Source organism: Magnolia sinica, chromosome 8 (assembly GCF_029962835.1).
Source record: "Magnolia sinica isolate HGM2019 chromosome 8, MsV1, whole genome shotgun sequence".
Classification (NCBI taxonomy): Eukaryota; Viridiplantae; Streptophyta; class Magnoliopsida; order Magnoliales; family Magnoliaceae; genus Magnolia; species Magnolia sinica.
The window spans coordinates 9,478,788-9,499,359 of NC_080580.1; the positions used below are offsets into that span (position 1 = coordinate 9,478,788).

The 20,572-nt window shown below is 41.2% G+C and overlaps 1 protein-coding gene across 1 annotated transcript; it reads left to right on the plus strand.

Annotated features, from left to right (window-relative positions):
• The first annotated feature begins 7,628 nt into the window (after window positions 1-7,628).
• LOC131252808 (carbonic anhydrase 2-like) lies at window positions 7,629-16,621 on the plus strand. The gene is made up of 9 exons (XM_058253530.1): window positions 7,629-7,761; window positions 9,850-9,911; window positions 10,038-10,151; window positions 10,538-10,586; window positions 13,688-13,804; window positions 13,910-13,963; window positions 15,169-15,254; window positions 15,981-16,086; window positions 16,318-16,621. The coding sequence occupies exons 2-9, from the start codon at window positions 9,859-9,861 to the stop codon at window positions 16,480-16,482; spliced, it is 744 nt and encodes a 247-aa protein (XP_058109513.1). The 5' UTR covers window positions 7,629-7,761; window positions 9,850-9,858; the 3' UTR covers window positions 16,483-16,621.
• The last annotated feature ends 3,951 nt before the right edge of the window (window positions 16,622-20,572 follow it).

Below are 20,572 nucleotides of genomic sequence, written 5' to 3' on the forward strand. Positions count from 1 at the left end.
CATGGAGGAAGACGGTTTTAACATCTAACTACTCTATCTCCAGATCCATGCTAGCCGCCAACCCAAGCAACACCCGTATGGATGTCATCTTCACCACTGGTGAGAATATCTCCTCGAAGTCTATGCATTTCTTCTGACCAAACCCTTTCACCACAAGTCTGGCCTTGAACCTCGTCTGTGAATTCTTCTACTCAAACTTATTTCTGAATACTCACTTGTTGCTCAAAGCTTTTTTGCCCTTAGGCAATTTCACCATATCATAGGTGTGGTTCTTATGCAAGGATTTCATCTCCTCTTGCATAGCTTTTAACCACTCCCCCTTGTGCTTGTCGACTAGGGCCTTAGAATAATCTTCTTGCTCTCCACCATCAGTCAGCATAATATACTCATGTGGTGAGTACCTCTTGGACGGCTGTCTGTACCTAGATGACCTCCTCACCTGTGGCTCAACAGGTGGATCAAGTGGGGACTGCTCCCCCAATCCATCTTCTATAGGAACTCCCTCGTCTTCTGCATCTTGTTGTACTCCCCCGTCATCAGGCACCACGGGAGGAATAACCGGATCCATGTCCTCTAGCTCACGTGAAGTAGGCTGATTATTTCCTGGCTTACCAATGTCTTTTATACACTGATCTTCAAAGAAAACCACATCTCTGCTCCTGACGAGCTTCTTCTTGGTCGGATCCCACAATCTGTAATCGAACTTTTCATCACCGTACCCTAAGAGCACACACTGCCTGATCTTTATATCGAGCTTGAACCTCTCGTCCTTTTGTACGTAAACGGATGCCCCACATCCAAACACCCTAAGATGACTTTACGATGGATCTTGTCCAATCCACTCCTTCTTAGGTACTTCTCCATTTAACGGGGCTGATGGAGACTTATTTATCAAATACACAGCCGTGTACATTGCTTCTCTCCAGAATGTCTTGGGCAATTTTGCACGGGATAATATACATCTGATTCTCTATACAATGGTGCGATTCATTCGCTGAGCCACACTATTATGCTGGGGGGTCTTGGGAACCATTTGTTCATGCCGCATACCCAGGGACTTACGATACTCATAAAAGTTGCCAATGAATTCACCACCATTGTCAGTGCAGATGCACTTCAATGATCTATTTGTATCTCTCTCGACTATAGCATGAAACAATTTAAACACACCAAAGACCTCGTCCTTGGATTTCAAAGTATAAACTCAAACCCTCCTAGATGCATCATCTATAAAAGTGACAAAATACAATGCCCCACCTAAGGTTTTTGTCCTCATACGACTACAAACATTAGATTAAACTAAATCTAATACATGCACTTTATTAACATGAGAATCAGTTTTAACAAATGAAACTCTATGTTGTTTCCCTGATAAACAATCAATACAGGTTTTGAGAGGTATACATGTCACGTCTGGAATGAGCCGCTTCCTCGCTAGAACTTGAAGCCCTTTTTCACTCATGTGGCCTAGACGCTTGTGCCACATGTCAATAGCTAAATTTTTCACTGCGTTCAACCCACCCTTGCACACACTAACATTTGCCTTGTAAATGGTGCAACACTTCTTTCCTCTGGCTGCAATCAACGAACCCTTAATGAGCTTCCAGCGCCCACCAGTAAACCGGCTTTCATAGTCATCATCATCCAACCTTTCCGTCGACATCAAGTTGAGGCGAAGGTCTGGAATGTGCCTCACATCCCTAAGAACCAACGTGCAATCCACATCGGTCTTCACACAAATATCACCAACCCCTACGATCTTCGATACGCTAGAATTTCTCATCTTCACGGTCCCATAGTCACCTGACTTGTAGCTTATGAAGAAGTCCCTGTATGGATTCGCATGAAAAGAAGCTTCCGAGTCAATCACTCAATCAGTGTCCTGACTCATAGTCGTGAGACATATATTGTGATCTGCTAAAAGAATAACTACAACATCGCCATCTGAAGTGACTATAGAGGAATCTGATTCATTTTCCTTCTCTTTTCCTTTTCCTTTCTTGTTGTTCTTATTCTTACGACATTCATGCTTATAGTGGCCCTTCTTGCCACAATTTCAGCATTCAACATCCTTCCTGGTACTTGACTTGCATCTTGATTTATCTCGGGCCTTCCTGCCCTTCCTGTTCTTTCCTCTTCCCCGTTCCTGTGTAACAAGGGCCTTTTACTGAGTAGACCCCTAAGACTTCCTCCTTGTCTCCTCATTGAAGAGACAGCTAGTTACCTATTCCATGGATACATTTCCATCTGGCGCTAAGTTACTTAGAGACACCATCAATGTCTCCCAACTATCAGGCAATGAGCTAAGCAATAGCAAAGCCTGTAATTTATCATCCAGGACTATCTTCATAGTGGAGAGCTGGTTCAATATATTGCTAACCTCATTCATGTGCTCGACCACAGAACCACTATCTTTAAACTTGAGATTCATAAGTCGTCGTATCAAGAAAATCTTATCGCCGGCTGTCTTCCTCTCATACAGCCCTTGTAATTTCAGCTATAGGATGGTGGCTGAGGTCTCCGTAGACACATGGTAGAATACGAAATCGTTCAACCATTGTCTAATAAACTCCACCGCCTTCCGATCCAATTTCTTTCAATCATCATCAAACATATCCTTGGATTTTGTTGATATGTCTAAAATTGGTGAATATAAGTCCTTGTAATAAAGTAAGTCCTCCATTTTAGCCTTCCATATGGTCCAGTTAGAACCATTAAGGCTGATCATCCTTAATGAGTCACCTTCCATAATTTAGAACCGATCTTACTCCGTTCAATGAACTTAGCTCTGATACCACTTTGTTAGGGGCCTTGCACAAAACCTTATGATCTAGCCTCCCAAAACAAACCAAAATTATGGGATAATAAAGTAATGAAATAAATTAAAGCACAAACCACACCACATAAGAGATTTTTATATGGAAAACCCTCAAAGAGGTAAAAACCACGGGACCTCGTCTAGATCAACAATCCATTATGAAGTAGAACATTATAACCTTCTTCACTCACGCAAGAGTGGATAAATAATAAAATAATAAAAGAAAAACGGACAGATCTCACCGATCACAAGGATGTAAAAGCGTTGAGATGTTGATTACACAGTAGATCACCTCCACGCGCATAACCTCCCTTTTACAAGCTTCATTTCTCTCTTTCTCTCTCTCTCTCTCACCTTTGATAGCCCTAAACCCTTTAGCAAACTCTTGCAAAGCTTTAGGAAACCCTCTTGCATTGCCTAAAAGAGCCCTAAGCACCCCTATTTATAGTTTAAAAAATTTCCTTTCGTACCCCTTGCGAAAGGGCCTCGAATTTTCGTAGTCCACACAAGATCCGGACTCAAATCTGCGTAAGCTCGACTGGTTGAGCCGAGTCCTAGACCGGTCGAGCGGCCCACTTGACCGGTCGAGCACCTCCCTCGATTGGTCGAACACCTCAGAGAAAATACATCAATTAATCACTGGACTTTGAGTCGAGCCCTACTCGACTGGTTGAGCACCACCCACGACCGGTCGAGCAGCGCAGTGAATTACTCCGAATTTTCAACCCGCTGCACTGTCTCTCCCCTGAACTGAGGAAAACCCCATCATCCATGCCCTTCATATTGGTCCCCGTGAGATCTAGGATGAAAGTGATCAAAATCACATCAAATGGTTGAAGATTGATGGTCTATTACATTGACTGAATGAGAACCTTCAATGGGATAAAACCCATCATCATTGCTCATCCAAGGCTACTCTAATTAATCCAAAACCATTAATCACAAGGCAATGAAAAACCATGCATCATACACAAAGACCCACCTAAAATAGCCTACATGCATACCTCTTAAACATCCAATTCAAAATTTGGATCCATTTGAATGCATGGGAATGTGCCAAATTAAATAGGATGAATCTCCTAATTCAGGAATTCGATCCACATGAAATGAAAATAGTGAGAAGATTCATGTTTAGAATATGTTGTAGAGCGGGCTACAAATCTATTCTTGGCACAATTGGACCAAAACAAGTCCGGACGGAAGTGGACATAGTTAGTCAAATCCGGGCCCATTCCTATGTAAGGCATTACTTAATTGGGCCCAAGCATATCCGGATTGAATCCGGATAGGGAGATTTTCATTCAAAGTGTGTATGAATTGTAACTTGACTATAACTTTTGATTCAGGTATCGTTATGAGACACATGACCTATGAATTTTTACTGTAACATGCCTCTAGGGTTAATGAACCCCGTAGTAGGTTGTGTCGGTCCGTGTTGCGAGAAATCACTTCCTTCCAATTCAAAATTACAATTTTAGGAAAAACTTATTATTTTTAATGTTTTAATTTGGACATATCTCCTTCATTTTAGAATTTTAGTATATGCAATTTTCTTAAGAATTACTTCTAATCATGTTAGGAAACATCCGGCTCGATTAAATTACGACTTTCGACTTTTAGTAAAAAATTCTATTTCTGGTAAATTCTAGTTTAGTCAAATTAGTACTCCTAATTAGTTTTCTTGCTTTTTCTTTAAAAGTGATGTAATCAAAAGTTTGAGCATTATTGAATAATAAAATTTTATATTTTCCTTTGAATTCAAGTTTTTCATACTGGAGATAGAAGGTGATATTCCTCCTCACACCATCCCTTGTGTCAAATATTACGATCTAGACGTTTTTCAATGAAAAAAGACATTGATAGAATTTCTAGAAAAAAAAAAAAACCTCAAAAATTAATGGTACATGTCAAAATGGATCACTCTAATAACACTAATGGGATTTCACGAAGAATGCGGTGGAATTCAATTTTTCTCTGAATAGAAATATAAATCACATCATCTAGAACCTCCTAATGACATGTACATCAGATTTCAAAAGAGAATGCATGATTAGGGTAGTTTGCAATCCCAGCCTCAGCCTGTTCAAAGCAAAGGACAGGTGGGGTAGTACCCAATCCACATCCGTACGTATTAAAGTCCGCCTGCCTTTCATTAGTTTCTCATTCACAACCATCTAAAGTGGGAGCCGGGCTGGAGTAAGCAACCCATCAGTGTCTGCGTAGGAAGTCGGCTGTCTTTCATTTTAGTTTTTTCGTTCATGAATCATCTAGAGTGGGACCCATTTTAAAATTTTTAAATGCATGATTATGAAATTAGAAATCGAAGGTAGAAAACGATAGGGTGATACGTAACATTATAAGACCAAGGTCATAGGTTCGAGTGTCCATTGTGGTATAAAAAAGTCACTGGTATATGAGCGTGTGTGTAAAAATATTGCCATGTGGGGCCCACAGTTTATTAGAGTGGACGAATCCTATGAACGGTCTGGATGGCATATAAACATTGTAGTCGGCTCCAGGAAGGTTTCAGTGGTGAGTGTTTTCTTTCTCACTTTTTCAAGTGGTATGGTCCACCTGAGTTTTGGATCAATGGAGTGGATTTGTCAACTTCCTGCGGCTGGGGCACAAACAATTCGAGTCCAATATTCATCGGGACTGTCCAACTAATGTGACCAATCATGGATGGCTGATTTCTCTGAAATAATACTTAAGACAGCTTTATCTAGAACTTTGCTTCGTTTTCTCTACTCAATATGTAAAGTTAATAATCCTTTCTGTTTTCGACCGTAGGATTGAAGGCTAAGGATCAAATGGCTAAGATTATCCAATCTTTATATACCTTCAACCATGTCTCCATCCCTGTTAAGTGACCGTAAATGGACGGTCATGAATGATAAGCCATCCTGCCACCTGTGCTGTGAACAGACGGCTATGCGATGGTCCAGATCTACCGACCATACCGTATCATCCCCACGGGCACAGATCAGGTGTTATGCGGGTGTTACCCCTACGGTAGGGCCCACCTTGATGATATATTGTATATCCACTCCGTGCATTCGTTTTTCCAGCCCATTTAGGACACGGTCTCAAACATTAGGCATTTATAAATCTCAGATGGACCACACCATAAGAAATAGTGATGAATGAACGTTCACTATTATAAATTTTCAAGACACACTATGAGTAAATCCATAATATTTATTTGTCATCCAACCCGTTGATAAAGTCAACAGGATGAAGGAAAGTATAAAGATTAGCTTGATTCAAAACTTTAGCTATCCATAATATTTATTTGTCATGCAACTCATTTTTATTTTTATTTTTTTTCCCAAAAAATTCATTTCATTTCTAAATGGTATAGACTTTACAAGGCTCCATACAAAAGAGAAGTAATGACCCCTCCCAACAAAAAAAAAAGAGGGGGCGAAACAAAAAGGGGGGGACACAGGCATCCACCAAACTACTAAAAAAGGCAAAGGTAATCGATCTGAGCGATCCCAACCCGGCCCTATCTAAGAAGATCATTCCTCGGACGAGGAGAGAAAGGGACCTAGAATGAAGATAAATCGAAGACTGTTGAAGAAGATTCCCTTCCCTAGCCATACCATCTGCTGGACCGTTATCTTCTCTAAGAATGTGAGCGAAAGAAAAATTACCCAGCCGACGTAAACGGTTGATTCTAGACAGCCAAGGATTCCACTTTCAAGGGGTCTTAGATTGATTTGTGAGACTATGAAACACCAATTTTGAATCAGTTTCAACAATTACCCTGTCCAAACCTTTTTCCAAACAGAGCATCATCCCGTCATGAATAGCACGAAGTTCCACCATATTATTAGAACCGACCCTGTAAGCCACAGTGAAGTCAAATAGAAAAGCAACACATTGATTAAGTCAACTAAAAATGAATGAAAGTAAAATACAAAGATCCAAAAGCATTTGATTCAATTCCATTAATGTTTGGGGAGGACGGGAAGGTTTGGGACTAGGTGGGAAGAAATTGTATTTAGTCCCATGCGGATTTCTGAAATCCATTATATATGTGAGTTGGGATTAAGTGGTATAAAATTATATTCCGTCCCATGTGGGATTTCTGAAATCCATTATATATGTGAGTCCTACATTGATGCATGTGATTTATCCATGTCATCCATCTATATTCATCCTTTACATGTGACAATCTAGTTATACACGCTTACTAGTGAGGACATTCATTGTGAATTTGGCTAGTTGATTATAATTTTATGGTCCACCGAACAAGATTCCGCTTAGATCCATGTTTTCCTCTAGCAAGAATTTTATCCTAAACATTGAGATTGGAGAGTGAAAATACGAAAAATACCATAATATTTTTAGACATGCAATAATAATGTTAATTATATTTAATACAATTTCGTACCATTTAATCCGACGGACCAAACAATCCCTAATGGTCCTTCACCACATTTTCCAATCTTGTGGTCCACCATAGAATTAGATAAGCTTAATTTTTGGAATAACGTTCATTGTTTGGAAAAAAAAAAAAAAAAAAACGAAACGCATTTTCCAAGGTGGGCCCCACACGGAAAGTGCTGTTACCCGGACAATAGATAATACGTTTCCCACGTAGGATAAAACAAATACACCACGGCGGGCCCCACACAGCACATGACAGAACTGTCCGTCTCTAGCCAGGTCCTCCTGGTGGGGTTGTTACCCAATCCGCGCCCACGTTTTAATTGTGCGCCAACCAAACCCACTAAGCTGGCCAGATCATCAGATCATACCAAACACATGGACGGCAGCCATGAGCAACTGACCAAGATCGGTCCAACGCGACTGACCGTCTAACGTCTCTATATATACGCAGCGTCCCTATGGACTCATACTCGTGTTTTCCTGATTTCTCTTACTAGAAGAAAGGTTTTTAAAAAAGGTTGCTGCTGAGATACGATATTTCAGACGTTTCTCTTCTGAATTTCTCATCCCTTCTAATCTCATTTTCTCTTTCCTTCCAAGTCTTCTATATATATGTTTTTTTTAATTTCCAATCCATTTCGAATTTGAATTTCCATTTTATTTAGAATTATTTTGTTTTTTCTCGTCTAGAAATTGAAGGTTTTGGAATTTTAGTCTATTTCAAATTCTCCAATTTCTCGCTATGTTTTCAACAAATTTTCATGTCTTTTTGTTATGAGCGCACAGTGATGACTGAGAATGGGTGCGCACATATCTTCCTCCACCCAATTTCGTTTGGCGGGAACGTCAGAACTCAGAAGCATTTCACAGTCCATACCTGTCAGTCTGGATTCTGGAATGGCGGGAGATCTGTGCGCACTGAATCTTATTTCTTTATGGGCGCACACCGTCTATTACTAGTTTCTCTATCATAGTTCACCACCAGTTACACCACTCATCAACCGTGCACGCGGTATCCAGACCGTCCAAATCGCCGACCCAACTTGGCTTAATGCATTATCCAAAAATTAAGCTGAGGTGATGATGGAAACCATCTAATGTAGCCTTAGAATTTGGACCACCCGCAGTTTTACATTCAACCTGATAGCCATCAATTGGACGGTTGGAATGCTCTATTGATGTATTTTAAGAGTATGCCCCACAATTTAGATGGTCTGGATGTGTTGGGATCATTTTTAATATGACGGTGACCGATCATAGGAGGCTATCATTTGTTAAATGATTCCCTTTAACCGTACTAGGGAGGCTGCCACCAGGTGGCTAGTGGTCGGTGCCATGTGGATCCCACCATGATTATGTGCTTTATCCACGCCGTCCATCCATTTTGAAAGATAATTTAAACGCTTAATCCCAAAATATAGATAGATCTAAAAATTAACTCCACCACACCATGGGAAAACAGTAGTAATTGAATATCCACCATTAAAAACCTCTAAGGCCCCACTGTAATGGTTATTTGACATCTAACCTGTTGATAAGATCATACAAACTTGGATGAAGGGTATATATATATATATATATATCAGCTTGATCCAAAACTTTTGTGGCCCTCGAGAATTTTTTAATGGTGGGCGTTCAATCAACACTGTGCGGTCCACTTGAGATTTGGATCAACCTCATTTCTGGGCTCATACTATAAAATGATATGGAAGAATGGGTCGATGGCATGGATGAAACACAGTGTCGGACCAGGCCTGGTCTGACACTATAAGGCCCAAGCCCAAATGTTCAAATATCAGTTGTGCTCATATCAAACATGGCTTACTAGCCAGTATTAGCCCATGAGGCCGGTCCATGGCTAGGCCAGGCATGTTGGGCTAGGTGGGTCCAATGACTCCAACATGGTCCGGACCCACATCTGCTGATGTCTAGACTGTGTCGACCCAAAGCTTCTTTGCTCTTATTATCCATTCCTAACTGAGAAGGTCTCAAGTCCAACCGGTTGGATCACAAGGTAAGGTACATCCAGAAGGTAACTTCCAACCTGTTAAGTCCATGTGAAATCTAACCCTTCCATTGGGTTGGTTCCATCATAGGGATCACCTAATGTAAAAAATCCGACCTATCTACTCATCAGGTGGGCCACACCTTGAAAACAATGGATGGCGCTTGATAAATAGCAAACTACATGTGTGGTCCTCTCAATGAGCTGATATGGCAGATTTTATATAAATGATCCTGATGATGGGGCCAACGTATTGGACAGGTTAGATGTCTTACACGTGAAAGGTTGGTAGTTATCCACCAAGTGGACCATAACTTATAATCCAACCGGTTGGACTTGAGACCTTCTCATCCTAACCGCTCATCTCTCTGCTTTCAACCCACTCATCTGACTGGTCCATTCTTAAAAAAATTTAGGTTGATGGTATAGATAGAGTGGCCTACTTGATGAACGGTTTGGATGACGTTGATGTCGTCCCATTCAATAACAATCTTTGACCGTATCATTTCCTTTTTTTTAAATTTAATTCCAAAAGCTAATCAAATGCATTAGTATTTAAATCTTCTTTAATTAATAAAAAAAATTGAAAATTGCAATTTTATTTAATCTAATTCCATAAAAATTACAGAGAGAAGAAATGGCGAAAGATTCGTACGAAGACGCAATTGCAACACTGAATAAATATTTCAGGTAAAGAAATCCCAACCTTTCAATTTTCTCGTGAATTTCTCGTCACGATAAAACTCTATTTTGATTTTTTTTTTTAAATTTCTCATCAATTTATTTATTTATTATTATTATTATTTGAAATTGCAGCGAGAAGGTGGAGCTTCCGCCCGTGCGGAGCGATTTGCCTCTGCCGCCGCCCGACATGGACCCGGTCGAGAGGATGAGAATCGGGTTCGAGTTCTTCAAGAGGGAGAAGTTTGAGTAAGCATACCCGAACCCGGTCCACCCTTTTTATGACTGAGGTGTACGCTGTGGTTTGTAACGCGCATGCTTTGGTATATGTGGGGCCTTGATTTGATGATCTAAACCGTTGATCTAATTTGGAGTATGATCCATAGGGGCTGATTAAGTAATCTTTGAAATTGGACAATTTTTGGACTGTGGCAAAGCCATCAGTGAGCCCAAAAATTTAATAGACGGTCCTAATCACGCCACAGTTATTAGTTTGGCATGTGTGTGCATGATGGTCAGAAACAAAAGACCAATGGTCTGGATTTCCGCCACATGTGCTCCAAGAGCGTGAGATGGACCACGAAACATGCCTGATTCATTACATGGGTTTGTAACTTTATAATGTATTCTTGCAGCAAGAACCCAGAGCTGTTCTGCAAACTTGCTGAAGGGCAGAGTCCCCCGGTAAGACCTTAATTTCCACAACAATGTAAAGAATTTTATTTCAGCCGTCCATTTGTTGCTGAGGAGTTGAAAGGACTGATCTTGGTAGGAAGATCTAGGGAGTGTGGCCCACCTCAGGGAAGCTCGGATCTCATGCACACGTGCCATGTTTGCTGAGGCTCTACACGCATGTGGGCTTAGCTGACCACTGTGAAATTATTCTTTGGCCTGTGATTGTGATATTGGTCATGCAAAGGTGGACCCCACCTATGCATCATGGACTGTTTTGAGCTGTTTGTCCTACAAAGGCATGCATGACCAAACAGCTGAGGCTGTGTATACAGTTTGTGAGAAAATAGCTCCTAGCAATTTATACATGAGTTGGCAATATGTAACAATTGAAATTGATTCCAACCGTTGATTGGGTGGGCCACACCTTGACCACATTCAAATTTTCAGATAAGGACCGAGCACCCATTTGCCATCCTTGGCTAGAAAAGGCCCCAAATGGGCGTAAAATCAGTACTGTCAAAAGGGAATATTTTAGTCAAACTATCACCTATTATTTATCTATTACCCTAATAACTTAAGAATTTTATAATATTTATTTTATGCATTTGTTCAACTTTCCCTTTAAAAAACTTTAGCTAAATGACCTGAAAACCTTTCTTATTAAAATCGTTTTTAAAAAAAAAAAAATATTTATGGGGTCGCAAAATCATTTACGACACCATTCTCATGCAGGGGCATACAACAATAAGTAGGGGTAGGGGTGATCATCAAGTCAAGTCAAACTGAGTTAGGGTTGAACCCACTTGATCCAGTTTTGAAATAGGCCTAAGTTGAACCCGACCTGACTTGGTACCGAGTCTAGCATGCCCAACCCAATCCAGAGTGAATTTCTTTCATATACAACATGGTGAACCATAAGGAGCTTAGGTGTTGCGTTGAATAAAACACATGCAATCTAACATGTTATAGAGGATTTTGGTTGGTTTACAAGACAGTAAGGTTGTGAACGGGTCAGGCCTGTGTAAGGTCTCAGCCTGGATTTTGAGCTGTTCTAGGCTGGGCCGTGGGTCAGTCCTATTCAAAATTCTGATTTTTCAGGGCCAAGCTCGGCCCATTGACGCCCCCGCAAGAGAGTAATGCCACGTAGACAAGGAGTTTGTTTTGCCTATGTCGGGACTCCGTATAGAGCGCCTGTACCCAATAATTAGCCCACATGCTGAGATGGTCCTAGGATTGTGATATTACTCCTGGGACCATAAATATTCTGTTGTCCTGAAATCACAATTAATAGGCAATCCCATCCATTCATTTTTAGAGTTGAATTTGAGCCCTTCAGACTCTCCTTTTCTCTTTTTTTTTCTTTTTTTTTTCCTTTTTTTCTTGAGTTTATCAGTAGGTAGTGATGGCCACATAAGTCTCTTTAGTAGCCCCTGATCATAGAATCTACAATATGAGAATAAATAACCTATTGTCCCAAATTATAGTTAATAGACAATCTTATCCATTAAATTTGAGCCATTCAAGTCACAATCTCCTTTTTTTTCTTAATTTATCAATAGGCAGCGATTGTCACAATCGTTCTTTTGTTTTTTTGGTTAGGTTGTTAGTACACGGCACTTTCAGTTGGCACATCACTGTTAGCCACCCCCACTAGGAATCGATGCCAAGACCTCAGTGTTAAAACGAGGTATCTTTCACTCGTCTACCACTTGAGCCATGGATCATTCATTTATTGTAAGTTTCTTAAAATAGCCCCTAATCATAGTCCACGGAATGAGCATAAATAACCTATTGTCTCAAAATCACAATTAATAGCTGATTATATATATGGGAAAAGGTACTATGCGCTCCGCCTCACGATAAGCTCCCGTGAGGTTAAGCTGTGTAGGCCCCGCCATGATGTGTGTCGACCATCAACACCGTGCATTTGATGGGTCCCCTCTAAATTATGGGATGTCCCAAAAATCTCCCGTATACTGAACTCAGGTGGGCCATACCATCTAAAATCATGTGAAGACACCGTTAAAACATATAAAAGCACTTGGTGGGGCCCACCTGAGTTTTTAATGCTGCTGAAACTTGGTCTGAACCCTCATTCAAGTGGGACACACATAATGGATGGGCTGGATTTGCAAAACACATCTCAGTGGGCCCAAAAAACTGATTATGAATGTTTTAATGGTGCACGGCCCCTCCCCACTTCTGTATGTGGTGTGGCCCACACAAGTCACGGATTGACTTGATTTTTGAGACCTAGTCCCACGATGGAATGGTGCATCTGACTGATGGGGTAGATTTTCAAAATGCATCACAGTGGGGCCCACAGTACGAGCGCAGAGTACCTTTTCCCTATATATATATATATATATATATATACACACACACATATCCCTTTTCATTTATTTTTAAATTTATTAGTAGGTAGTGAAAGGAACAATGACCCTTTAAATGCAAGTTTCTTAAGATTCTGATAGGATTAGTGTTATTAGGTGATTAATAGGTGCATAACTGTAATTCATTAGTAACTATCAGTGTTTCACTTGTATGAAACTTTTCCATGCATGGTTGTATTTGGACTCTCTTGCATCTAAATGACCTACCTAGATGGTCTATTAGGTATAGTCATTTTTATCCCGTAGGTATCCATATCCCGCATGATATTACAGTTTAAGCGTCCTATCCCAAACTTATTTTCAATAAGCACAAGTGTAATGGGTCTACTAAATTATTCAATTTGAATAATTTAATGATCAAATCTACACCGACGGTCATGTGTGGCCCACCTGATGGAGTCTTCTATAAAAATCACAGCAATCAGATGGTCTTAAACACCCATGACTGGGCCTATCTTCTATTTACAATCTTCTACATCCATTTTTGCATGTCGCTAACTGGATGGTTTAGATCATCTGATTAGTATGATTTTTTCAAGGCAGCCTATGAAAAGTGGACTGGACGTAATGGTCAGTCCTGATAGGCGAGGATAGATGCCAACAAGTCCAAATGCAACTATATATGGCCATGAGATCACTTTTTATAGATAATTAATTTGTTTTTAATTAATCTTATTATCTATATAAATCCCTTATTTTTATTTTTGTAATCTGCAGTTTATGGTGTTTGCGTGCAACGATTCCCGTGTGTGCCCCTCCCATGTCCTGAATTTCCAGCCAGGAGAGGCGTTCATGTTTCGGAACATCGCCAACATGGTCCCACCCCACGACCGGGTGTGTGGACAGCCACGATTAATCACTGGATAATCCATCACTAATCTCCTTACTAATTGGTATTTAATAAAACGTCTGGACTTGATCTATTGTGTGCATTTGCAGGTTAGATATTCTGGAGTTGGAGCTGCCATTGAATATGCAGTGTTGCATCTTGCGGTAAGTACTAGCAGAGATTTTGCAAGTCCTACACGCATTTCTACACGCGGCCACACATGCCAGGCTGTAACATGTGTAGGACATCCAAGCGGAATATCCAGTGGGGCCCACAGTGTAAATCATCTCACAAAAAACACGTGCCAATCGCACGTATGATCAGGTAGACCACAAGTGAACGAAATCAATGAATGATGGAATGGAACTTTCATTCATTATTTTGGTACATTTGTGGCCTACCAGAGAGCCTTGCTTTTTGAACTAAGGTATACAGGACAAGCACTTTGTTACTCTCTTAATTTAAATGAGAATTTAAACGATTAATTTTCTGCTCTGATACCATGATAAATAATTACATCATTTTTTTTTTAAGTTCAAATGGTTAGAGGATAACATATCAATGCATATCAAAAGACTTAACATTCTAACAAGGTGGGACAATACATAGTGGATTTTGATCATATAAATAGTTTCGATAATTGAAAATTGAGCCTACATCTAACATTTATGTTCCCAAGATTTAAAAAAAATAAATAAATAATAATAATAATGATAATAATAATAATAAAAGTATCATGCCTAGGATACACCATAGCAAATCCATATGGTTTTTAGTGGTCAAAAGACTCGCCGACTTGAGAAGTCACAACTCACTTGGGTTTCAACACTACTCATTGAGTCGACTCGAAACTTGACTAACTCCATACGACTCGGCATGACTCGACTGAATCACTAGCCCACTCAGCTGGCCTTTGAGAAAAGCAAGATGTGAGATTTGAAGAGCCAACCTCATGTGTACCTCATGTGTAAACTCATAGCATGCTACAACGGCACCACATAGAGAACTGTCATTGGGCCAGGCCTGTGGTTGGCTTCGCCCGGATTTTGAACTAGTTCAAACTAGCCTTTATGGGTCGGGCCTATTCAAAATTTTGATTTTGTCTGGCTGGAGCCCGTCCCATTGATAACCCTAACCAAATGATAAGTTGTGTGTCATTTCTTGTATAATTTATCTACTCCTAACAATTATAAATTTAAGAATTAAAATATTGAATTGAGCTGAATAAAGACTCTGTCGCGTCTTCAAGTTGACTCAACCCAACTAGACATCGAGTCAAGTCGAGTTTTGAAGTTCTGTATCTATGCTTTCACAATAATGTATCTATGCAGCAAGGAGTCTGTTTTACAAACAATGAGATTTTGGGCAGGTCAAGAATATTGTAGTGATCGGGCACAGCCGTTGTGGAGGGATCAAAGGGCTCATGTCTCTCCCAGATGATTTATCCACCACTACGTAAGTAGCAACATGTTCTTTATTCACTTCCTTACTTCCAAAGCTCTCTTATATTCACTACTTTACTCCTTTGGTTCTTTTAATAACCCTAAATCAATAACCTAACTAGAAATCTGGATAGAGAACTATGGCGAGAAGAAAATGTCATTAGTCATCTTTTTCTACTTATTCTTAAGAGTATTCAATTTTAAAAAAGAATAATCTTAGCGAATCCAACTCAAATCCAGACCAAGTCCAGTAACTTTGTGCCATAGACAAAATGATTGCCTTTGGGTTAGCCGGCCCATCAAGCCCAGGCATGCTTTGTCCAAGCCCAAGCCCAGACCCAAGCATGTGAAACATAACAAGTCACACGTGCATAGTTGTTTCTAGTTTCCAGAGCACCTCTACGTGCCAACACACGTGCCAAAGTGTTGGAAGATGGTGATTTCCATGTCTATAGCTCAAGGCTGAAAATCAAACCGGTCTGCTCATCAGGTTGGCTAGAATGCAAGAAACAAATCGACAACTTATCAGCCGTCCATATTTTAAGTACACAGTGGCCCCAACTGATGAGCTGGGCCAGCCTGATCTTTGGACCAAGGCATCAACACCGTGGGACCAACCTGATGCACGGCTTAGATCTTGCACCCAAGTGAGACATTGGCACGTGCGTGTATCCTGGAGCAATCTAAGGAGAGCATTGAGTCCCATGTCATTTTACTCTCACGTGTGAATTTTTTGCAGTGATTTCATAGAAGACTGGGTAAAAATCGGTTTACCAGCCAGGGACAAGGTGAAAAGAGAATTCGGGCATTTGCCCTTCGAAGAGCAATGCGCCAAGTGCGAAAGGGTGAGAAAATTTTTGCCACCTGTTCAGTAGTCTGAGAGATCTGAGCCGTTTATCACGAGGGGCCCAATGGGAACGTGGGCTCATTTTAGCCCAGTTCCTGTGGGCTCCAACACTTATTGACCCTTCCTCACTGAATGTGAGCCGTTGCTTTTATAGTATATGGCCCACAATAATTTCTCCAATGAAATGAACGGCTTTGATCTAATGCATGTGTTTCTCACACGTGTGCAGGAGGCGGTAAACGTGTCGCTGAAGAACCTGCTGACGTACCCGTACGTTAGAGACGCGGTGGCAAACAAGAAGCTCCGATTGCACGGCGGGTATTACGACTTCGTTATCGGATGCTACGAGATGTGGTGCCCCCCCTTCGAAATCACACCACTCATCAAAGCCTAAGATTTCGTGTGGGGCCCACCTAATAATCCATGAATCCCGACTTACATATCCTATCCTCGTGTGATGTACGGGGTAGATCCTCGGATGGATGGTTATAAAAATAGCAATAAAGTATAGAGAGATTATCTCTCCTTTTCTACGTGTGGATTTCTCTTTTATGAGATGGTGGGCCCGACCGTCGGATCTGTGGGGCCCACCCAAAGAAGATTGTGAACCCCACTTGTCGCTGTAGCAAGTAATAATACCACGGCCTTCCGAGCAGATGTGTAGCTAGAGCCCTAATGAACGGCTCAGGTAGTTCCAAGCTTTATATGAACGGTGACGATCGAAACGTGACTTGGGTCGACTCAGTGTCCTTAAAACTACATGTATGGTGAATGAGAATCGCTCACAATGTCCGTCCATCCTTTCTTTATAACGATGGCCCACTTGATAATCAGACTGGGATGGGCCTGGGTCAGCCCAGATATGGGCCTAGAGTTCGACTAGTTGATATGGACCGTCCATTAATTCCATATCGCACTTTGTGGATTATTTATTCTACACAAATAACATGGATTGGATGATTCTAACCATCTCAGCAGATGATTCGTCCTCGTGATCTAGATACACGGACTTGTTCTGATAAAACCATCTCGACCATCCAACCCTACACGTGGCCCATGCTCATTGACCCTTCCCCACCATTTGTTTCCCAATATAGATAGCATGTAGCCGCAAATTTCAACCGATCCTGAGCATAGAATTCACTGACCAAACTACGGTACATTGGTGACATTTAGGTGTGGCAATGGGCCCAAGTGACGCGACCCTGAAGGAATGGCCAGGGCTTGGACCACTATAGACCTAACCGCGGGTTGTGCTTGGGCTTGAAATCTAGGCCCAGTATTTGGGCCGTGTGTGGCTAAGGTCACTGATGCCTGGCGTGGCCCATTGTCCTAATCTGCCCTGGCTCTGGCTCTGGCACAGCCTCTAGCCTAGCTCGGTCCTCTAGGATAAAGGGCCTCAACCCATCGAGTTATCTCGGTTAACTTGGTTGACTTGCGCGACTCAAAAAAGCTCAAATTGACTCTAGTTCCAAACTGAGTTTGAGCTGAGTCAAGCTGATTTTTTGAGCTCAAAATTTCCAGCTCATCCAGCCCAACTTGACTTGGAACGAACCTCAACTTGAATCAATTCGGATTGAATCAGCTTGGTGACGAACACGAAACCATTAAAAGATGAAAAAATCGTATTAATTAGTACATTGGATGACTTGGATATCAGCCCATTTACAATTGAATGGGCTGGGTTGTGTTATCTGTGGGCTTGACCAAATGGTAATGGATAATCGGTTTTTAAGAAATAGAAGGGCTCATACCTTAGAAGTCTTCCATAGGACAAAATTGAATGAAATGGCAATTTCCTGCTGGGCGGTAAGAGTTGTAAGGGGTTATAGATTGCATTTTTTGAGCTGGAGTTAGCTATTGGCCGGGCCGAGTCCAACTGTCCCTATCCAGTTGAGGTTTCTTTAGCCTGTCAGCGCTTGGGCCAGGTTTGTAGCCCAAGGCAAACATTTATCCGCCACTCAACTGGCCCATGAATTTTTGGACCATTGATCACTTTTTCTAACCACCCATTCATCATGCATGGCTCTCGTGAAAAGTGGGCCACACAAGGGCGCGTGTACGGTGTGCTTCACACATGTGCTAAGTTAGTGCGAGTCACATGGGATAAAGTAACCATTAATTCCACATTAAAAAGTGGCAAGCATCTCACCAGAACACGACATGCCTTTGTTTAATGAAAGTAACTAACCTTGAATTTTTCAAAATCCTTTTGTCTTTTTGGTAGTGGAATTTTTCAAAGCAATAGCCATTTGACACGTCAGTTACATATCGTTGTCCACTTTTTTTTCTTGGTTTTTCATTAGGGAAATGGTACTATGAGGTTGACCTCATGAGAACTTCCAAGAGTCCAGCTGTGTGGCCCCACTGTGATGTATGTTGAATATCTACCCCATCAGACAGGTGTACCATTCCATGTTGGGACAAAGGCTTAAATATCAAGTCAATCCATGATTCATGTGGTCCACACCATATAAAACAGATGAGAGGGGTTCCTCTCCAGTAAAAATTTATAATCATTTATTGGGTACATTGAGATGTGGTTAATAAATCCAGCCCATCCATTGTGTGTGTGCCACTTGGATGAGGGGTTCTACTAAGTTTCATCTGCATCCAAAACTCATGTGGGCCCATCAAGTGCTTTTATATGTTTTAGGCATGTCTTTACATGATTTTAGATGGCATGGCCCACGTGAGTTCTGTAAACTGATGATTTTCGGAACAACTTGTAACCTAAAGGAGACCCATCAAATGCACGGTGTTGATGTTCGACACACATCACAGCGAGGCCCACATATCTCGACCTCATGGAAAGTTCCCGTGAGGTCGACCTTATTGTACCATTTCCTATTTTATTATTAATTTTTATTTATTTTGATAAACTACTAACTGAAATTTCTAATTTATTAGTATTCAAGTGGAGAACGTCTCAAATCCTATAGCCGTTGGGCTAGAGGTTACCGTCCACTTGGCAAATAATTATCATTTGCATGCAACATCCAACCCGTCCATTTGGTTGGCCCCATCATGAGGATTCTTTTTTGGTGAAAATCAGCCCCATTTACAAATAATATGAACCATACTTTTATTTTGTTATTCATTATTGACCAAATATAAGTTTCTATGGTGTGGTCCACCTAATGAGTGGATGGGATTGATTTGCACTTGAAATGATAGTCATGTCAGTTCCAATCGATTGGAAGGATTCGATTTCACAGGTACTTTGAAAGTTATCTCCCGGTGGAGATAGGACGCAATCCGCGCGGGTTAGGCTTGGGTTGAGCACCAACCTGCCCCACTTTGGACGCTGATTGCGTCCTGCCGCCGGCAGTCCCCAGCTAGGAACGGGCAAGAGCTTTGAGTGGTAACTATGATGTATGAGTCTTATCCGTACTGTTTATTCATTTTTTTATATCATTTTAGGACATAAGCTCAAATTTTAGGTACATCAAATACATTTTTGGACTACGCAACGTGGATTAAACTCTTATGCTAACTTTTGGATGGAGGTGATATTTGTATTTTCTCTTCATTCAGGTCTTTATAACTTTATGAATAAGTTGGATGAAAAATAAACATCATGGTGGGCCCACTTGGCCAGTCGGATTGGAAGGGATTGGATGGTATTGGAAGGGATTGGAAGTTAAATCCCGGGATTGGCCGGGGTGCCAAACAGAGTCGGTGATCTGATCCCAATCACATGGATCTGAAGACAATCCACTGACAACACCATCATTACCTTTAAATCCCATCCAATCCACCCTATTCCGTTCAAATTTGTCTGGGACGTGTTTGGTTCGAGGGATCAAAGGGATGGGAAGGTTTAATCCCGGAATTAGTTGGGCGTGCCAAACAGACTGGATATAGCAATATAGGGATAGAGCATCCCATGGATCTCAAGACAATCCACTGACAATACCATCATTACCTAGAAATCAATGCCATCCACCATAGTACCATTCAATCCCTTCTAATCCACCCGGCCAAACAGGCCTTAAAAAATCTTCAAGTGATATTCATTTTCACCGCTGCTTCCTGTGGTGTGCCGAATTGTATCTTAAAATGATACAAAAAAAAATGGATGTACCGTGTGGATGATGATGAAAATCAGTGGTTTTAAAATATAATGAAAATTCAAATTTTTTCAAATTTTCGAAATTTTCCCGCCAAAATACTTTTTGAATTTTTTGAATTAAAAAGTACGATGTGTGTGCTTTGTCCCACATCGAAAATACAAAGAATAGTTTTGTGGTTTATTTGAGATATTGAGAAGGGTATTCTTACTTGGAGCTTTTTGGAGGAGATGAAACTCGGGTTGCATGTTCCAGTGCGAAGCACTGGAACACACGCACGTATGCGCGCGCGCTCGGGCTCGGGCTCGGGCACGGGCACGAGCGAGGACGAGGGCAGTGTGGCCGTAGTGGCGCTAGATGGCGCACTTTGCACTTCGCACATGAGCATCGTGTCACAGAGTGGTCGCTCCC

Excerpts from the sequence above, each read along its gene's own strand:
- LOC131252808 (XM_058253530.1), top strand. The coding sequence starts at position 9,859 with ATGGCGAAAGATTCGTACGAAGACGCAATTGCAACACTGAATAAATAT. Across the intron at positions 10,587-13,687 it reads CTGAAGGGCAGAGTCCCCCG|TTTATGGTGTTTGCGTGCAA; the intron begins GTAAGACCTTAA and ends TGTAATCTGCAG. Across the intron at positions 13,964-15,168 it reads ATGCAGTGTTGCATCTTGCG|GTCAAGAATATTGTAGTGAT; the intron begins GTAAGTACTAGC and ends GATTTTGGGCAG.